Source organism: Hoplias malabaricus, chromosome 15 (assembly GCF_029633855.1).
Source record: "Hoplias malabaricus isolate fHopMal1 chromosome 15, fHopMal1.hap1, whole genome shotgun sequence".
Taxonomy (NCBI): domain Eukaryota; kingdom Metazoa; phylum Chordata; class Actinopteri; order Characiformes; family Erythrinidae; genus Hoplias; species Hoplias malabaricus.
Genome location: NC_089814.1, coordinates 9,052,157 through 9,067,228, shown reverse-complemented (window position 1 = coordinate 9,067,228; position 15,072 = coordinate 9,052,157). Strand labels below are relative to the sequence as shown.

At 43.7% G+C, this 15,072-nt stretch overlaps 1 protein-coding gene across 1 annotated transcript; it reads right to left on the bottom strand.

Annotated features, from left to right (window-relative positions):
* Window positions 1-224: 224 nt before the first annotated feature.
* Window positions 225-14,012, bottom strand: LOC136668669 (protein NYNRIN-like). Its single transcript, XM_066646332.1, has 2 exons — window positions 9,508-14,012; window positions 225-9,419 (listed from the first exon to the last, which is right to left on the bottom strand). The coding sequence occupies exon 1, from the start codon at window positions 11,899-11,901 to the stop codon at window positions 10,252-10,254; it is 1,650 nt and encodes a 549-aa protein (XP_066502429.1). The 5' UTR covers window positions 11,902-14,012; the 3' UTR covers window positions 225-9,419; window positions 9,508-10,251.
* Window positions 14,013-15,072: the final 1,060 nt, after the last annotated feature.

Genomic DNA, 15,072 nt, shown 5'->3' with positions numbered 1-15,072 from the left:
AGCAATATTTTTTTTCTTTGATTAAAAACACATATTTTTCTTTCGATATATTTTTTTTTTGTTCTTTCTTTGTCATTGTAGAACAGTTTTTCTTTCCTACATACAATTCTATTTTCATTACAAAACAATTATTTTTCATTCTATATCTTTGTTTTTCTTTACCTTCTTTATTTCAATATTTCTTACGCTGTAAAGCTTTTCTTTAACTTTTGTTCTTTTATATATTCAATAATTTTCTTTCCTTCTTTCTTTCTGTCCTAATAAAATTTATTTGAAGAGTTGTTACATAGGGTGACCAGACGTCCTCTTTTACCCGGACATGTCCTCTTTTTTAGACTTAAAAAAATGTCCGGGCGGAATTTCACAAACGTCCGGGATTTTGTTTTTCTAGAGCTTACATAGAACTTCGAGAAGTTTCCTTCACAAACTAGTCCCGCCCTCCCCTACTCCGATTGGTTCGCTTGAGTGAGAAGGGGGCGTGGTGAAGTAGCCTAAAATCTTCTGATTGGACGGTCTGACTGTAGCGCTACCGTCATTGGTCGATAACCTTCTCTGTAAATATTTAATTGGTCAGTCTGCACGTCAGTTGTCCTTGTTTAGGTCAGTCAAAGCTCATGTACCCACCCTCATCTCGAGCAGCTATGCCGAAACGTAAATGTAAATTCTCGGATGAATTAAAAAAGAAATTCCCATGTTTTGTGTAGCAAATAAAGGTGTAAAAGACCTAAAAGCACACATAGGTTCAGCTAAGCATACAACGACAGCGAGGGACGAGAGCTCATCACCCCCCGAAACGTGACCTCTTTTTCACCATCTCAGATCTGGTCACCCTAATATATAAGGTACAGATAAAGTGGCTGTGCATTGTAAACAGTATCAGACATTTATATCACTACATGTGGATAATGTATAGAAGTCAAGATAAAGTGGCAGTGCATATTGATATTAAAATGAAAAATGTCCAGCTGATGCTCAGTGAGCCTGTAGTGAGTTTGTTCAGAGTTCTCCTTTCCACAACTACCTGAAGATAAACAATGTTCCTTTGGACCATTCTCAAAGTATTTAAAATTTACCAACTAATGAGAAAATAACAAAAAGGTCCAAAATACACCCTCCCTCTTCGGGGGAGGCATGTCCGTCACGAGAGAGTCGCAGACACCAGTCGAGTGAAGTTCAAAGCAAATCAAAGTATTTATTTACCAAAATACTGGATCCAGGAGAATTCACACATTGAGAACAGTCTAATACCCCTCCCAAGTGAAAATTCTGACCTCCCATCATCTGACTCAAAAAGTTATACCCATGATGACGTATAGCCTGGTGGTGAGGCGTTTCTGGCTGATTAGCGTATATTAATATGCATAATTTCACGTGTTAGTACTCAGCTCTTCACGTGCAATATTCAGGTGCCTGTTGTGACCCTGAAGACATTCATTATCTGGTCAGGCTTATAATGGGCCTCTCTTCTCAGCACTTTTTATTCCTAGAGACTAAAATTTAGGGAGTTAGAGATACACTTCAAGGCCACAAGAAGAAGCTACAGATCAGCGCCTCCATGCCCAACACTATGATGTCAGTGTGTTACAATCCTGGAGTGCACATCTGTTCAAGGTTAGACGTTAAGAATTAAAACTGTGTGTAAATATCAAGTTATCATGCCATATAGTGAAGTTAGCTTATAATATGTCTTTAGGAGTAATTATCATATGAGTTAGTAGTGCAGAATCAAGCAAAAATGTTTAACTACATGTGTAAGTAATTAATAATGTAAATACTGGTTAGTCATTCATATACATGCATATAGGGTACAGGATTTCACACCATGAGTATGCTAATTTAACTAATCATCATTTAAGGATATTTGTCAACAAACACAAAGTAATAAAATTATTTTCTACAACAATTCCCCCTTTTGACCTGTCCAACTGACAGGTCAATACATTTAGATAAATGGTAAACAATTAATGTTAGATTGGTCTGCCTAGGTCACCCCCGGCTTGGCGAGTGACTTAGGTAGAGCGTGATGGCAGATTGTGGTGGTAGCGGGCAATTACACCACTCCTGTTGGGAGTGGACACCTCTGTCCTACCACTCACTCTCTGGACTAAGAGATTACAATGAGCCCTATATGTGTATGTGTTAAAGTGTATTCTTCATCCGTTGGTAGGGATCTGCGCTGGGGGCAAGGATAGACTTTCCTTGTCGTGCCCCTGCCTCAGGGGATTATTCTGCCCCTATGTTGGTTGAGGCTGCTTGATCAGCCTCTTCTGAGGTGTTGTTTTCCTTCAGTGAATGTTTGATGTTAGGTGTCGGTGCGGCTCTGCACTGTGTGAGGTGGTACCACTATAAGCTTTTACCCTTCAGCCGGACTGCACAACTGGTTCTCTCTGTCACCTGGTAGGGTCCTGTCCAGCGAGGTTCGTACCACTTCCGCTTGATAACCTTCAGGAGGACCCAGGGTGAGACTGTCACTTCTGGATCCTTCTCCTCCGTTTCTTCTCCTTCTCTCCTTTCCTGCACCTGTATAGAGAAATCTTTACAAACAGCTTTTAGTTCTTCATATAGCTGTCGGTACTCTGCTTGACGTGGTTTCTGGGGGGACGCAAGCGCTGGAGGGGCCTTGAAAAGGTATGCCCCTCCCTAATTCAAAAGGAGTGAACCCTGTATTTCTGTTCACTTAACTACGGACACTAATTAAAACAATTGGAAGGGCATCAAGCCAATTCAGTTTGCCAGTTTGATCTTTGCTAATTTGGATTTCAAATTTTGATTCATCCTCTCCTTCTGACCTTGTGAGGCAGGATGATACACACAACCATAGCTATGGCGCAGCCCCAACGACTGCTCCACCCACTGCAGTGTTTTACTCGTGAAATGACTCCCGCTATCTGAAAAAAAAAAAAAAAAAAAAAAAAAATTTCTAGGAAACCCATGGTTAGAAATCCAACAATTAATCAGAAACTTACAGACTGATTTTGCATCTTCCCTCAGAGTGGGGAGTGCCTCTACCCACCCCGAGAATCTATCTACTACGACCAGGAGATATCTATATCTCCTAATGGGGTCAATCATATCTGTGTAATCCATTTGAATCTCATGTCCATGAGAATCTGGCAATGGAAACCTTCCTGGAGCTAGTTTAAATGCTTTTGCTACATTCTGAGTGTTACAAATCTGACATTTAGTGATGCGATCAACCACTAATGCTGACATGTATGGGTGCCACCATTGTTTTAGATTTTCCAGTGTTTTGTTGTTTTCCTATATGTGCCACTTCTAATGCTGAAATTACTGCTAGCAGTTCTGCCTTCTGTGCTGATGGATTTTGTTTCACTTCGTCTGCTATAACTGTCTGAAACTCACGTGTTTCCCCCTTCGCTTCCTGAACTACTGCGTATCCTGCTCTGACTTCACCTGTATCTGCCCTGTACCCACACCCATCCGTCCATAAATTCCATGACCCTGGAATGGGTGTGGCTTGTAAGTCTGGTCTTACTTTTCCTTGCCTTTCCACCTGTTCCTCGCATTCATGTGGTGGACCTTCCAACATCCCATCTGCCATATTAACTCCTTCATGTGTGTAAGTGATGTTGGGTGCAGTCAATGCTTTGTGAATGCGTCTCTGTCGCAATGGAGTGAGTGTGAACATCTGTGAGTTTATGTACGCTACTACTCCGTGTGTGGTTAGAATGCGCAATGGGTATCCTGCTACCAGATGTGCTGTTTTCTGTACTAATTTGGTCAGTCCTGCTACATGTCTTGTGCACTGTGGTTGTCTCCTCTCTATAAGGTCCAATGGGACACTTAAGTACATTAGTACTGCTCTACCTTCCCCCTTTTTCTGAAACAGTACACCATTGATCACAGTGTCTGTTTCAGAAACATCCATGTAAAAAGGTAATGAATAGTCAGGTCTGGCTAAGTCAGCTGCAACGGATAAGGCTTGTTTAACATCTATAAATGCCTGTTCTGACTCCACCGTCCAAGTGAGCTTACCAGACAAATTGCTCATCCCTAGAAATTTCACCATGTCCCTAAAAGGTTATGTTCGTTCGACAAAGTCAAGAATCTATTGTCTGCTGTAACCAGTCAGTCCTAAAAATGCTAACATGTCTTACACAGTCTCAGGTTTTTTGTTTATATTGGGTAATCCAAATTGGTTGTGTAATATTCATACAAAAAGAGACAGGTGTCTGATTAGTGTATCCTACATCATCTGGTCCTGTGGACCACAATGTGTCAGGCAGTGATGCTAATAATACCTCCGTCTGTGGATGATCAGTGTCCTCACAACCATGGTGTCTAGGCAGCAATTGATGGTGCAATGTGACTAAGATTGGTGAGTTATCAGTGATGTGATATGTCTATGTTGACTTTGAAAACATGACGCCGGGCAGCTGGGTCCAGACCCAATCCGTGGCCTCATTTGCTCTTTTTACCATAGGGCCCAACTGCTTGGCCTCGTGTCTCTGATGGAGAGCTAGTGAAATGTGTGGTGCCGCCTTGTCAGACAGTTTTTACCAATAATGTTGTTGTGGTGTTAGTGAAACAGGAGATGCCACCCCTTCAAGACCCACATAAATCCCTGTGGTGTCAACCGACCACACTGTACCCTCTAATTCTGTTTGAAAAAATTCATAATAAGTTAAATCTCCCCCTACATCATAGAACAGGGTGACACGGAATGGGTCGGCGGAGGAACATAAAGTGCCATGGCTGTAATCCAAGGCGACCACTGTTGTAACAAGTCAATTAGTGGTGGTGACTAGACCGTCTGTCCAGTCACTAAACCCCAGTAAATGTCTACCGACTCATCCTGCTGAGGTCTCATCAGGTGTGCGGGTAATACTGTGTTGATGGCTGACCATGTGGCTCCCGTGTCAACCAGAAAAATAATTTTGGAGGCCCCCACGGTTAATGACAGCATGGGTTCTGCCCTGGCCCTGCTGTCCTGGTGCTCCTCTGGGCCCCGTCAATGTCCACCCCACGGCTCCATGCTGTATTGGCCAGCAGGAAGATGTGATAGTTCTGGTTTTGGTGCCGCCTGTGGGTGTAGTGCCTGTTGTGGATAGCTGGTGTCAGTAAAGAGTGGTGCCTTCCATTGTGCTGCCCAGTGGTCCAAAGCTCCACATCTTAGGCACGCCCCGGTCTGGTGGTGGACCCTGCCCCTCCACCTACCATTACCCCGCCCCCTGCCCCCTGAGTAGGGCTGATATGGGAAATATGAAATTAGTCCATAATTGTACGGTGGGTTTTGTGGTAGCCCTGTTTGGGTTGGCATATATGTTTGTGTGTTCATGTATGTTTGTGGTGGTTGAATGTTTGGTTGTGGTACTGCAGTCATAGGCATCATGGTGTCAGACTCTGTTTGCTTTTTATTGTCATTAATAGATTTCCTGGCTTCTGCTAGTTGAACAGTTAGTAGTTCTCTTTCTAACTTAACTGTCTCCTTGTCTTTATTATCTAATTTTTAATGGTACATATTTATATGTTCCTGTACTAGTGGCCACTAATGGAAGCATAGTGCCGACGTTAGTGTCAGTCCCAAACCTCTCAGGCGGGTGTCGGTGTCTAGTGCTTCTTCTCAAAATGTCTGTTTTGTCAGAGGTGTGCATGTGCGTTCTAAAGTCTGTTGTTTTCATTTCAATTGTCTCTTTTCTTCTAATAAGAGGTTTTCCATGATACGCAATGTATGGTTCAAATCAGTCATCCGTCTATGACCACATCGTCCGTTTGCACTGTCCTCATCATCTTCTGTGTCTGCGTTTGTGTGTATGTCTCTGTGTGTTGCCTGCTCACAGAGCCCAGCCCCTCCCTTCTGTGTCTGCGTTTGTGTGTGTGACTCTGTAAACTCACTGTGCCCGAGTCTACACTGAAGACAGGCAGGATGATGTCAGCTGGTGGGACGTGGCCTAAGTTGTATGGCGGAGGCGGGGCAGTAGCCCCCTCCCCCTTGTGTTTTGTATACGGACCTGGTGTTTTCAATGTAACAATCTGTGTTGTTAGCGCTTTCCGGCTCAGTTTATATAAAAAAGAAAAGAAAAGTTTTAAAGTCAAGTTTTAAGCTCAGCCAAGAAAAGCAGGACCACCTCAGCCCTGTGAAGAATTTCACAGGCTGATAAGAAACGTAGTGCGTGTCTTCAAACACAGTATTGAATTAGAAGCAAGCCAAGCCTAATGTACATTAAGTATCAAACCGACCCACAACCCGAAAAAGCTCTTTAGTCAGACGCAAATAACACACCAATATATGAGATAGAATTTGTAATAAACAGAAAAAACCGAAGACTATAGTTTAGATAACCGAACACACTTATCAGTCAACAAGCCACCATCGTGCCTATTATGTAGAGTATCAATTTCCAACCGAACAAAACAAACATCATCAGCACACCATCAATAAGCAGTCAAATTACAAGATATATTATAAAAAGTGAAAACAAAATTTTGAGAACTACAGAAATAGCAAGTGACAAAATATCTTATGATGAACAAAAAGTTCAAACCGAGGCAGAAAATAAATTTTTAACACAAACTACCACAGTCAAAAAAAATGCAAACTGAACCGGAAAAATAAGATTCTTAGGACAATAAGCAGTAAACAAAATACCAAATATATTTTTATCCACTACCAGTCTAAATTAACCCCAATAACAAAGAAACCAGATTCAAAATTAGAGCAAGTGTTCAATTAACAATTTTCCCTTTAATTCCCATATTTAAACCTTACAGTTTCCCCAATTTATCATATTAATTACTCAGCTTTACACCTTGCTCTTCTTTCTCCTATTCTCAACATCTAAAAACGTCTTTCTGGAGCTCATTGTCTATATTTTCTTAATGTATAGTCTCCAAGAAAGCTCATTTAATTAACTTTATATATTTTGTTTTAAAACGTCTTCTGTTCAGGCTCATTGTCATAGATAAACAAACCCCTCATTTTATTGAGGTTCATATTCTTTAAATAACTGTCCTTGAACGAAGTTCATAATTTATACCATTACAAATGTCTTTCCCTATTAATTTCTAAATCACTCATTCTTTATCACATTTCCCCACTTCCGTTAAACACTTTCTTCAAACACTTTCTTCACTCTTTCTGACAGTCTTTCTCTCTGACACTCTCTAGGCAGAGATTTTCCCCACTTTTCTTTAAACACACCCACAAAAAAATTCATGGTTTTTACAGCCCATGGAGAAACTACTTCTCCCCACACACAAGCAACCACAGAAGAAAGGGGGTTGATCAGTCCCCTACTTTCTCCTTTTTCCCCCCAAAAAAAAAATTCTTTCAGCTGACACCCGCACACAGTTACAGAAGATGGGAAAAGGGAGGGGGAGAGAGACACACACTCAGCTGACACATACACATAGACAGCAAGACACTCCTCTTGTCCTCTAGCGAGCACAAACGTACACAACAGTCATGCAAACAGCCCCAAAAAATAACACACAAAATACACAGTCAAATTTCATTAAAATACACCACAAACTCTGGCGGGAACAGCTTCCGCTCAGTATCAAACTCGGGAACAGCATCCGAAAATATAAATGTGCGGGAACAGCTTCCGCGAATATTAATATACTTCTGAGGAGACGAACTCTCACGGCCTACCCTTAGACCAGGCAATTAACACGAAACCTCGTCAGGTTCCGAGCTGAGGACGCCACCACTCTGTCTCAGATGGGCACAACATCCATCTATTAAATTTTTTTTTTTTTTTTTTTTTTATTATTATCATTTTTTTTTACTTTGTATTTTTTAACAAACAACCCCAAATTTTTAAACAAATTGAATTGCTCTATACCTCACTCCGGACCACCTTCGGGGCTCCACACCACTCCAATTTAAAAAATCCAATATGCAGAATTTGAATAAAACAGGGTCTGCACACCCACCTTAGTATGTTGCGGCCGCTAGTGGAAAGGAGTCCTAAGGTGTCCAGTCTGGACCTCCCGCACGTCGGGGTCACCAATTTGAAGATAAAAATGTTCCTTTGGACCATTCTCAAAGTATTTAAAATTTACCAACTAATGAGAAAATAACAAAAAGGTCCAAAATACACCCTCCCTCTTCGGGGGAGGCATGTCCGTCACGAGAGAGTCGCAGACACCAGTCGAGTGAAGTTCAAAGCAAATCAAAGTATTTATTTACCAAAATACTGGATCCAGGAGAATTCACACATTGAGAACAGTCTAATACCCCTCCCAAGTGAAAATTCTGACCTCCCATCATCTGACTCAAAAAGTTATACCCATGATGACGTATAGCCTGGTGGTGAGGCGTTTCTGGCTGATTAGCGTATATTAATATGCATAATTTCACGTGTTAGTACTCAGCTCTTCACGTGCAATATTCAGGTGCCTGTTGTGACCCTGAAGACATTAATTATCTGGTCAGGCTTATAATGGGCCTCTCTTCTCAGCACTTTTTTTTCCTAGAGACTAAAATTTAGGGAGTTAGAGATACACTTCAAGGCCACAAGAAGAAGCTACAGATCAGCGCCTCCATGCCCAACACTATGATGTCAGTGTGTTACAATCCTGGAGTGCACATCTGTTCAAGGTTAGACGTTAAGAATTAAAACTGTGTGTAAATATCAAGTTATCATGCCATATAGTGAAGTTAGCTTATAATATGTCTTTAGGAGTAATTATCATATGAGTTAGTAGTGCAGAATCAAGCAAAAATGTTTAACTACATGTGTAAGTAATTAATAATGTAAATACTGGTTAGTCATTCATATACATGCATATAGGGTACAGGATTTCACACCATGAGTATGCTAATTTAACTAATCATCATTTAAGGATATTTGTCAACAAACACAAAGTAATAAAATTATTTTCTACAACATACCCCACATCCATCCAGACAGCAGCCCATCCATGACTGAGCCAGCCTTCTTGATCAGCTTGTTTAGTTTGTTTACATCCCTGCTTCTGATGCTTACTCCCAGCAGACTGCTGCAAAAAAGACAGCACCCGCAACAACAGACACAAGGTTGGCAGCTTCGTGTTGCACATTTTAAAGGACTTGAGCTTCTTCCAAAAGTAAAGTCCACTCGTCCCCTTCTTGTACACATCTGTATTGGCCCTCCAATTCAGTGTGTAGTCAATGAGGACAATGTATTGTATCGTAAGGCCCCCCATGTATTGCAATGAATTCAGTTAAAAATCTCACATGTTCTCCTTCCATTAAAAAGTAGATCTTAATTTTCTTTCTCTTATAAAGTACAGGGAAAGTACAGGTTTTAAAGATTTTTTTTTTTTTTTTTGTGGGGTGGGGGTTAATCCTATATCTAAAGCCAGCACTGCGCCCTCTGCTGGTCAAAGTCAGCAATGAGCTGCTTGATGTGGGCCAGCTTGTTGTGTAGGTATTCACACCTTTGCTTCATCTGCTGGAACTTTGGGTTGTGCTGTAGAAAGATACACAGTGAGAGAAAGTGAAAGGCTCGTGTGACACAGCAACACTTTCAAATACGAAGAAGAGACTACGATAATTACCTTAAACAACTTTCAACACATTTCTGTTCAAGGCTCCAGTAAAACACTGATGTGGAGCAGAGCTCGGCTGAAAGTGATGGAAGCACCAGAAGGTGTGTGCGTGGCGAAGTGTGTCCCATTTCTGCTCTAAGCTTTGACCCCTTGAACACTTGATCCTCACGTGCCCCTTTTGTTTACCTTGTGGTGGAAGTTTTACCCTGAAAACATCAGACAGGCAGTTCTTGTGTCAAGTAACAAAAAAGATTTTATTAAGAGTAAGGGAGAGCGTGCATTGTTGGATGAAACCAGCGGACACACTCACACTGAGAGAAGGTTACACACAGTTTTGTCTTTTCCTGACGATGACGTAAGGACAGTGAAACAGAGCTTGCTCAATGTTCTGTAGCCTTGTTCTCCTGTCTTATCAGCTTCAGCAACCTTGTAAGCTTGGTTCTGTAGCCTTGGTTGTGAGTACGCGATGTTCGTGTTGCAAGGTGCAACTGTCAGTTTAATCTGATGAATGTGAGCACATGCTGGTCACTTCTTCACGTCAAACGCCAAGGTACATTTTGCTCAGTATCAATCATAAATGAGTTTGTCATTACAATCCCCCCTATGATACTATCAAAATTTACCTTAAAACAGACCCACTAGACATGGCTATGATAATATGGTGTAAGCGTCCTAAGTCAGCTTGTCGCTGAATTTTACTAGGCAATCGCGTGCGCTGCATTGTATATGAGTAAGTGTATTTCTACAAATTCACTATGCACATGTGAACATAAGCGAGTGTTTTATTAAACAGAAACAGGTGGTCCATCTAACAGGTCTCCCAACTCCAAGGCATCCTCGTCCGGGAGTGGCAATGTTGCGATGTAAGTCAGCTGATTCTGCTTCTGTTTTAACTGCAGTGTGTGTAGTCAGGAGCACTTGGTACGGTCCTCTCCACCTGGCGTCTTTCCAGTGTTGTCTTCTTAGATCCTTAATCAGCACCCAATCGCCTGGTTTGAAGTCGTGCAGGAACTGGTCAGCTGGGCTCGGCAGGACAGCTTTTACCTGTGGATAGATATCAGACAAGATTGTGTAGAGTTTTGAGCAGTAAGCTACCAAAGTGTCGGACAGTAGGACTTGGTCCTGTAGGGGTGGTCCCACCCCAATATTGGGAGGTCTTCCAAACACTATCTCAAAAGCGCTGAGGCCTGTTTTTGGTTGAGGTCTGGTTCTCATCTGCCACAACACTAATGGTAAGCATTTGACCCAGGATAACCCTGTATCCTGGTGCATTTTGGCTAATCCATTCTTTAATGTGCCATTCATTCGTTCCACCGCCCCTGCACTGGCAGGGTGGTAGCTGCAATGTTTTCTCATGTCTATACCTAGGTGCTTGGTCAGATCAATCAGACCTCGTTGTACGAATGGGGTGCCGTTATCGCTCGAGATGTGGGTTGGAAGACCCCACCTGGGGATTATTTCTCTCAACAACATTTTCGTAACAGCTTGTGCGTCCTGTTTACCTGTGGGAAAAGCTTCCGTCCACTTGCTGAACATACATACGCAAACCAACATGTATTTCTTTCCCTCTGCCTGAGTCAGTTCTACAAAATCAATTTGCCAGTGCTGGAATGGTTCTGTTGCGGGCGGGTGGCCCGCTGTGGAAGTTTGCGCATGTGCTGCTTTCGCAGAGTGTTGTGCGCATATCAGACACTGAGAACAAAATTTTTGGGTTAAGTTCGTGAGGCCTGGAGCGTACCACAGTTTTCTCAAAGTGTCCACTATCCCCCCTTTGGACATGTGGCTATGCCCATGTACAATCTTAATCAGGCCTCTCGCGTATGCTTTGGGTAGGCAGGGTTTGTTTGTTGGCGCATGCATCCAACCATGTGGGGTCAGTGAACACTTGTCTTGTTTCCACCTCCCTATTTCAGCTGCCGTGGCTGAAGACTGGATATCTGCAAGAGATACGGTAAGGTTAGTCACAGGAATAGCGGAGGCTTGGATGTAGGGTTTGAGTGCTGCTGCTTTCGCAGCAAGGTCTGCCTTTGCATTACCCTTGGTGATGTAATCAGTTCCCTTTTGGTGAGCCGCACACTTAACTATAGCTAATTCTTTGGGTCTGTATGTGCTCTTTGGGGTTATCACAACGGGTTCACAATTCCTAATGAGGCCCACATCATTTTTACCTTTTGCCCAGAGGGTATCTGGGATATCTGCTAGGTCTGTTGGCAAAACTACCTCTGTTACCATGGACAGTGTATCATTTGCTGCCAATGTGACCACTCTGTGCGCATGGAACAGGTAAGGTGTGACTATTTTATATATATTTGTGCAACGGCTGTGCATGATGGGCAGTGGTCCCTCCACAGGACGCCAGTCTATAACCTTCAACACTACTGTGTTTAACCCACACCCTTCCATTCCTCATGCGGAGCCTTTCCCAGCGACACATGAGGAATTTCCATGCCCGCTCTTCAACTCCCATTCATATACATACAGAGGCTCTCCCAATCCGTACCTCATGCCCTGAAAATCAGGGTGTTCTTTTGCAAAGTCCACCAACAATCCCATCGGGGTACTTTCCAGCTTACACTTTAGTTTACACATGAGATCTCTGGCTAGTAAGTTTACTGGGCAACACATGGAAATCAGGAAACTGTGCTGAAAATTTCTATCTCCCAATCTACATTGGAGCGGGCCAGAGACTGGCTCTTTGGTCATTCTCCCTCCAGATCCAATGGTCGTTATTGATTTGTTTGTGAGTGGCACATTTATTTCATTCCCTTTAATAACTGAGTGAGCTGCCCCACTATCTACTAAAAATTTCAATGGCTTGTTTTTTACAATGAGGGTTACCATAGGCAAATCTAAAGCGTTCTTAGTCAATTGCGTTTGATAAAGTAAATAAGGTGATTGTACTTCCCTGTCTGATGCGTCGGTGTGTTCCCTGGTGTTCCCGTTCCCCTCCTCCACCCGTCATTCCTCCTCGCCATCCGCTGGTGTCCAGCTGGTTGGGTATTTTTGATTCTTTGGTGGTTGTGGGCAATTGCGCGCTAAATGTCCTGGCTTATCGCAGTTGTAGCATCGATTGTGTCGCTCCATGTCAGGTCCTCCAGGCGCGTCGCGTTTTTTCTTTTTTTGATCTCTTCCTCTGCCTCTCCCACGTCCTCTACGTGTGGTCTGGGCTTGGAACTGCTGCACCATGGTTAACATGGCTTGTTCTTGGATGTCTGCCTTTTTCTTGTTCCTCTTGTTTTCTTGCTCGCGGAGTAGTGTTTCGTGGTGTCTGGCATGCTCCTCGATGATCGTCAGGGGCTGCTTTGAGTAACCCACGCAAGTGGTCTTTACGCCTGCGAGAATCTGAGGCTTCAGACCCAGCAGGAGGCTTTGGACCAGGTAAGACTCCCATGTGGAGCGGTCCGTGGTTCCGATCGCCAATGTCACTGGTTTATCTAATCCACAGCTTTCAGTGTGGACCATGGTGAGCCGAGCAACGTAGTCTGACACTGTTTCGTCGTCCTTCTGGACACACGAGGCGATGCGGGAGGAATTGACATTCCTGTATCCGTGCTTGAATCCGCGGACGCGTAGGGAGGCGGCTGCTTCGTCTGGTTGTCAGCAGTGGTGCGCTCCATCAGTGCTCTGGCTTCCGAATACAACCCCTCTGGTCGGTCAGGTGCTTGGACAGGGGGTGTCGGGGCTGGTGCTGGCGCTGGTGTCGATGCTGGCGCTGGTGTCGGTGCTGGGGCTGGTGTCGGTGCTGGGGCTGGCGTCAGTGCTGGGGCTGGTGTTGGTGTTGGTGCTGGGGCTGGCGCTGGTGCTGGGGCTGGCGCTGGCGCTGGGTTCTGGTCGGGAAGTCGCGGTGGGGCAGAGTCGAGGTCAGGGTCCACCTTCCTGGATACACACTGAGGCAATTGATTAGTAGGGACATCATTACGTACATTTCGAGTGCGGTCTTTCTCCCGCTTCTCTGCTTCCTCTTCCCAAAAAGTTAGTGTGGTTAGCATTCCCTCTCTATGTTCCTCACAGTATTTCTTATCACTCTTTAAGTTTCCCGTTGGGCCTGTTTTTATTCTACTTCTTAACGTACTCAGTAATTTAATACACATTGAACCATGAGGGGGAAACCCGAAAACCTGCGTCCAGTAGGGCATATACTTGGTCACATCATTGCCGTAATGTTTTCTCATATCGTGGCACAAAGCTGATGTCCAGTCCCCCTCCCTCTAAATATACTTACTCTGGTGGCCACCCATTTTGTTCTCTTGACACAGTTCTACTAGCCTGTTTATTGGTCCCTTCCACGGCTCCCACAACCAAGAGAAAATCACAAGGAGGTCCGGACCTGCTTACTGTTTTCCACTCCCTCTTAGAGCGGATGAACTATTCTACCGTCGTAAAATAGCGAGATTCTCTGATCTAACTCAGTATGATTGCCATTTTCCTTCCCTTTCTACAGGGGGCTTTAGCAGAGCATACACTTTTGTTAGATATTCTCTAATCTGTCTTGTGACTTCTCCGTGAGAACAGCGTAGGGTCACTCACCACTTCTAGTTCTTCAGATGACGCACGCGCTCAGTGGTCGGCGGTCGGGTCTCTCCACAGGGTCTTCCCTTGGTTTTGCAAGGTCCCGTAGTGGTTCACCTGCTCCAGGCGAAGAGCGTCCTCAGAGCCTCTCCCTCCGCTCACTGAGGCGACGTGGTCATCCTGTTCGTGACGCCAAGTTTGTGGTGGAAGTTTTACCCTGAAAACATCAGACAGGCAGTTCTTGTGTCAAGTAACAAAAAAGATTTTATTAAGAGTAAGGGAGAGCGTGCGTTGTTGGATGAAACCAGCGGACACACTCACACTGAGAGAAGGTTACACACAGTTTTGTCTTTTCCTGACGATGACGTAAGGACAGTGAAACAGAGCTTGCTCAATGTTCTGTAGCCTTGTTCTCCTGTCTTATCAGCTTCAGCAACCTTGTAAGCTTGGTTCTGTAGCCTTGGTTGTGAGTACGCGATGTTCGTGTTGCAAGGTGCAACTGTCAGTTTAATCTGATGAATTTGAGCACATGCTGGTCACTTCTTCACGTCAAACGCCAAGGTACATTTTGCTCAGTATCAATCATAAATGAGTTTGTCATTACAACCTACAACAACGCCATCATATGCCATCGAAGTGCACACCTCAAGAAAGTCATTAGGGCTTATTGTAAGAAATGGGACAGGGGAAACACTGTTTACAGCAAAATCATGGACAGTTTTGGAATCCCAGCCGGATGCATTTTTAGGTCCTGAACAGAGGACATGTCCGGAGAAAAGAGGACGTCTGGTCACCGTATTGAAAAGAGTAAGAAGGAATGTGTGACGGAATAGAACTATTCCACCTCGCGGAAGGATAAAAACAAAAATTCACAGTCTTCTTTAACTCAAAACCTTATAATAAACGGCGATAACCGACTGTGGTATAATCACAATACTACATTCAGGGTTCGTGCTATGATGTGAGATATTGGCAGTGGTGCACTGATCTTCAACCGCAGCACACCAGTGCCAACATCTCACCTTATAGAACGAACCTCGAGTGTATTATTGGGTAAATGTATCT

Coding starts and splice junctions, on each gene's coding strand:
- LOC136668669 (XM_066646332.1), bottom strand. CDS start 11,901: ATGGAAGGGTGTGGGTTAAACACAGTAGTGTTGAAGGTTATAGACTGG.